The 4,388-nt window shown below is 48.3% G+C and overlaps 1 protein-coding gene across 1 annotated transcript in view; it reads right to left on the reverse strand.

The window, feature by feature from the left end:
- The window catches only part of TMED8 (transmembrane p24 trafficking protein family member 8), a 30,829-nt gene extending 26,557 nt beyond the window's left edge, over positions 1-4,272 (reverse strand). The window contains exon 1 of the mRNA XM_047795027.1: positions 4,019-4,272. Within this exon, the coding sequence (XP_047650983.1) occupies positions 4,019-4,136 (118 nt within the window). The 5' untranslated portion in view covers positions 4,137-4,272. The remainder of the gene's footprint in view (positions 1-4,018) is intronic.
- Positions 4,273-4,388: the final 116 nt, after the last annotated feature.

The following is a 4,388-nucleotide window of genomic DNA, read 5'->3' on the forward strand; positions in this document are numbered from 1 at the left end:
TAACCACCAATTTTTAAGTTTTAATTGAAGTTGAAATAGCCACAGATATGCAACATTTCCATCACCGTGGAAAGCCTTACTGCGCTGCTCTAACTCCTACCTAAGAGTAATAACAAGTCTACCTGACCCGGTCCAGTCCTTGGCGTCTGCAAGCACTGATGGCCCTCAGGGTCACAGGCACCAAGTTCTACTACGAACTTCAAGGTCATAACAGATTTTGCCCTTTGTTTTCCCCAAAGCTCCCTAAACTTTAAAAGAAAAAAACAACACACAAAAGAAAGGGCCTGTTCTTTTGTTGTTGTTGTTATTTTATGGCCACACCCATGGCATATAGAGGTTCCCAGGCTAGGGGTCGAATCGGAGCTGCAGCTGCCGGCCTACACCACAGCCATGGCAATGCGGAACCCAGCTGCGTCTGTGACCTACACCACAGCTCACGGCACGTGTTGGATCCTTAACCCACTGAGCGAGGCCAGGGATCAAACCCACCTCCTCCTGGATCCTAGTTGGGTTGGTTAACCGCTAAGCCACAAAGGGAACTCGGAAAAGGCCTGTTCTTAAGTGATGCAACAAGTGTGCCCTAGAGACTGTCACTATATAAAGAGTGAGCTCTCTCTCCTCTTGGGAACTGATGGACCCAGGTGCCCCCAGTAAAAAAGACTATTAAAAACAATTATAGTTCCTAAAACAACAAGAACACTGACTGCTGGAGAGCCTAGTTCAGAAGAACATCAACATTTTTCATATCTCATCACCAAAATCTGAGCTGACAAAACTGATGACCCTCGAACGGTATCCTCTGCTGAGAATACTTTTTAAAAACAAGTCATGGTTGTTCTGGATTATCATAAATTCCTGCTTGGAAGGAATAAGACTCATTGAAAAATCGAAGCCCTCAATTCAGTAACTGAATGTCCAATTTCATTTCTTATTGCTGTTTTCCCTCTAAGAGAGGATGCGAGAAACCTCTTTTGACTGCACTCATAGGCCTCTATTGCTTACTCCCTGGATCATTTTCCAGAGGAAAGTGGCACAAGAATCCAATCAAACAAACTCCCAATTAGAAGAAGTTTTTTGAGTTTACTCCCAAGCCCATATAACCAGGAGCAAAGCCAAATGCATGTTTCCACACTGCTCTGAAAACCCAGCTTAACTCTAACTCCAGGTTTCTCCAAGGCAGCACTACAGACATTTGGGGCCAGATAATTCTCTGTGTGGGGCTATCCTGGGCAGCAGAGGATGCCCGGCAGCATCTCTGGCCCTTGCCTACTAGACAACAGCAATAGCGCTCCCCCTTCTCCCCAGCACAAGTTGTGACAACCAAAATGTCCCCTGGGGGAGACAAAATTGCTCCCGGTTGAGAACCACAGCTTTAACATAGGGAACATTCTTTTCTTTTCTTTTCTTTTTTTTTTTTTTGGCCATGCCTGTGGCATATGGAAGTTCTCAGGCCAGGGATCGAACCTGCACCACGGCAGTGGTTCAAACCACTGCAATGACAATGCTGGATCCGCTGAGCCACAGGAGAACTCCTAAGGAACATTCTTGGTATCTCAGCCCTAATTCCTCATATTAGTTTGAGGCTTCTTCGAATCTCTGTGTTGAGACTTTGTTCACAATCCAGCAAATATTTACAGAACCTCTAGGACATAACATCAAGGGTTCTAGGATATAAACAGACAAGACAGATTCTGTCCCTACTCTCAAGCAGGTTTCTTAGGGATAAGCACATAAAGAATTGTAATAAAAGACACCCAATTATATAACATTTTCAATTGCTGATTTTTCTTCCTGTGGCATTCTGATCTACCAAACTAAAAACCCCTTCAAGGTCAAAGACCATAACCTGCCCGAGGACACCAACACTTGATTAAAAGCCAATAAAATTAAAAAATAAAACTACTGTAAACGTCATCATAACAAGGTGATGATTTCAGAAAGGCAGTAAAAACCTCACAGCTAACTTGAGCAAACAAGTTAAACTTTCTCAGCTGCAGTTTGTTCTCCTGTAAAATGGGGAGGAAATGGCTGTTGACAGGATTAAGTCAGATAATACCAGGAAAGCTTTTCCCACATTCTGGCACAGAGTAGGCATCCAATTAATGTAAGCTATCATTACTATTATTTTATAAGTATTTTATTAGCAACAAATCTTACCTCAAAGAGACGAGCTTGCTCTGGGTAATAATAACACACCCCTACATACAATAATAAACCCTTATGTCAACACTCCCGCTTTCTGAGCACAGGAGGAAGAAAGTAATTCTAAATATTTCTATCAATGTCCTGGGAGGAAAATGTGAATGCTGGAACCAATTACAAGGAGGCGGGGTGGGGGAGACACACTCAGAGACAAACTCACTATCCTGCAATACATTCCTGGATTATTCTTTGGACCTTTCTATCTAAAATGCTTGGGTATATTTGCCGCACGGATCTAAAGAAGCAGTTTTTAAAAATCCTTAATTTGTAGATATTGACACATGCAAGGCACAGATGTTTATGAGACTTTCTGAGTGTTCATTTGCTTAATCTTTCAGAAAGCATGCTTGAATTTTCTATTGTTAAATACATACCATCGATGTTGAATTTACTACAAAGCCTAAGAGCTCGTAAGAAGGAAAAAAGACAAAAATTAAATTAGGTTTTAAAATAAGAAAACAAAAAGTCACAGGGAAAAGATGGATGATTCAAAGGTGTGTATGCACGTGCATGTGTATGTGTTTCACCCAAGCAGCATTAGGCAATGGGAGATACTTAGGACAGGAAGTAAAAAGACAGAGAAAGTCACCATCCTGGAAGATACACATCCGGGAACACCTCTTCTGACAGCACAGAGGTTCCATGAGAAAATCCAGACCTTTTTCCCGTAATAATGGATCACACCAGTATAGTGTGTACAGTGGGTGGGCCAGGCACCAAGTGCCTCATACACAGTAGTTCGTGAAATCCTCCCAGCAATCTTATTAGGCAGGTATTATCAGCGCCCACAATTTATAGGTGAGGAAACAGAGAAGTGACTTGCCCAAGTACCTTAAAGATTCAGACTCCAACCAGGCACCATGGCACCAGCTCTACCGATCCACTTTATGATGTCTGTTTTAACTTCAGAACTGGACATTAAATTTACACTTGCTACTAAGAGAGACCAGTTCTTTCCCCTACAGGCATCCTTTTAGTTGCATCATGTGTGGAAGCTTGAAAGGTAACAGTGTGATTGCTGGACACCTTCGCTTTTGGACACTGACAATGAAGTAATCCACACGGAGAAACTAGCGTGGGTGGAAATGAGACAGGCTCTAACAAGAAGAGGAGGGTCCTGGAGAATGAGGGAGGTCGCCAAAGTTCCTACCTCAGCCTCTATTTCCTGCCTTTGCTCTGGCCGCTATGTTCATTCAAAAGATCCCAGAGCCTACCTATTCCAACTCTGCTTTTCATCTCCCCTACCCTGAGAGACGGAGAGGATGGATGCGAGGTGAGGCAGGGGGGCCTATGTGCTGGAAGGCTAGAGCAAGTGGGGTTCTGGACAGAAGGAGGAGAGGCTGCCTATTCGGATGGGGGCAGAGAAGCGCATGGAAAGGCTGGGACCTGGGATAGAGGTGGATCCGGAGAGGGAGCCAGAAGCAGGGGGCTGAGAGCCGGTGGGTTGGGGCCGGCAGCCCAGAAGTGATGAAAGGGCGCGCTGAAGCCAAAGAGTCGCCAGGAACAGAGCAGCCCTGTCACTACCATCCGGGCTGATCTAAGAAGGGAAACGGAGCAGAAACCAAGACATTTCGAAACAGGAGTTGAAAATAATTGCGAGCGAAGACTAGGCCCGGGAGGGGGCAGGAGAGGGGGTCGCGGGACGGGGGAGTGGGGCCCGGGCAGGAGCGAAGGCAGAGGCTCCACGCGCGCAGAGGCTGCCCAGGCCGGTCCACTCCGCCGGGCAGCGCAGGCAGAGCGCGGCCAAGCCTCGCGCCGAGGTGCGGGGCCCCGAGGCCGGAAGGCACCCACCCGCCGGCGCCCCAGCCTTTCGTACCTGAGGCGGCCGCCTGGCTCCCTTCCACTCCCAGGCCGTCCCCGACGCCGCGCGCCGGCCCTCGGGGGGCTGCGGGGCTCCAGACGCCCGGCCCCTCAGCGACCTGCGGGTCAGACATCTGCAGCCCGCGCGGGTAGCACCTCCGCCGCTCGCCGCCAGTGGCTCCGGAAACAGCCGAAGGCCGAGCGCGCCGGGAAGAGCCGAGCAGAGCCCGCGGGCCGGAAGGGGCAGCGCGTCGGCCCCCGGGCGGTCCGAGGAGCTCTGGCCAGCGGAGGCTGGCAGCGCGGGCTCGGGGAGGGTTACTGCGTGCTGCTGATCGCAGGTTTGTAAAGTCAGGGCTTGAAAGAACAAACAAAACCTGGAGAAGATT

This window comes from Phacochoerus africanus, chromosome 9, assembly GCF_016906955.1.
Source record: "Phacochoerus africanus isolate WHEZ1 chromosome 9, ROS_Pafr_v1, whole genome shotgun sequence".
In the NCBI taxonomy this organism is placed as follows: Eukaryota; Metazoa; Chordata; class Mammalia; order Artiodactyla; family Suidae; genus Phacochoerus; species Phacochoerus africanus.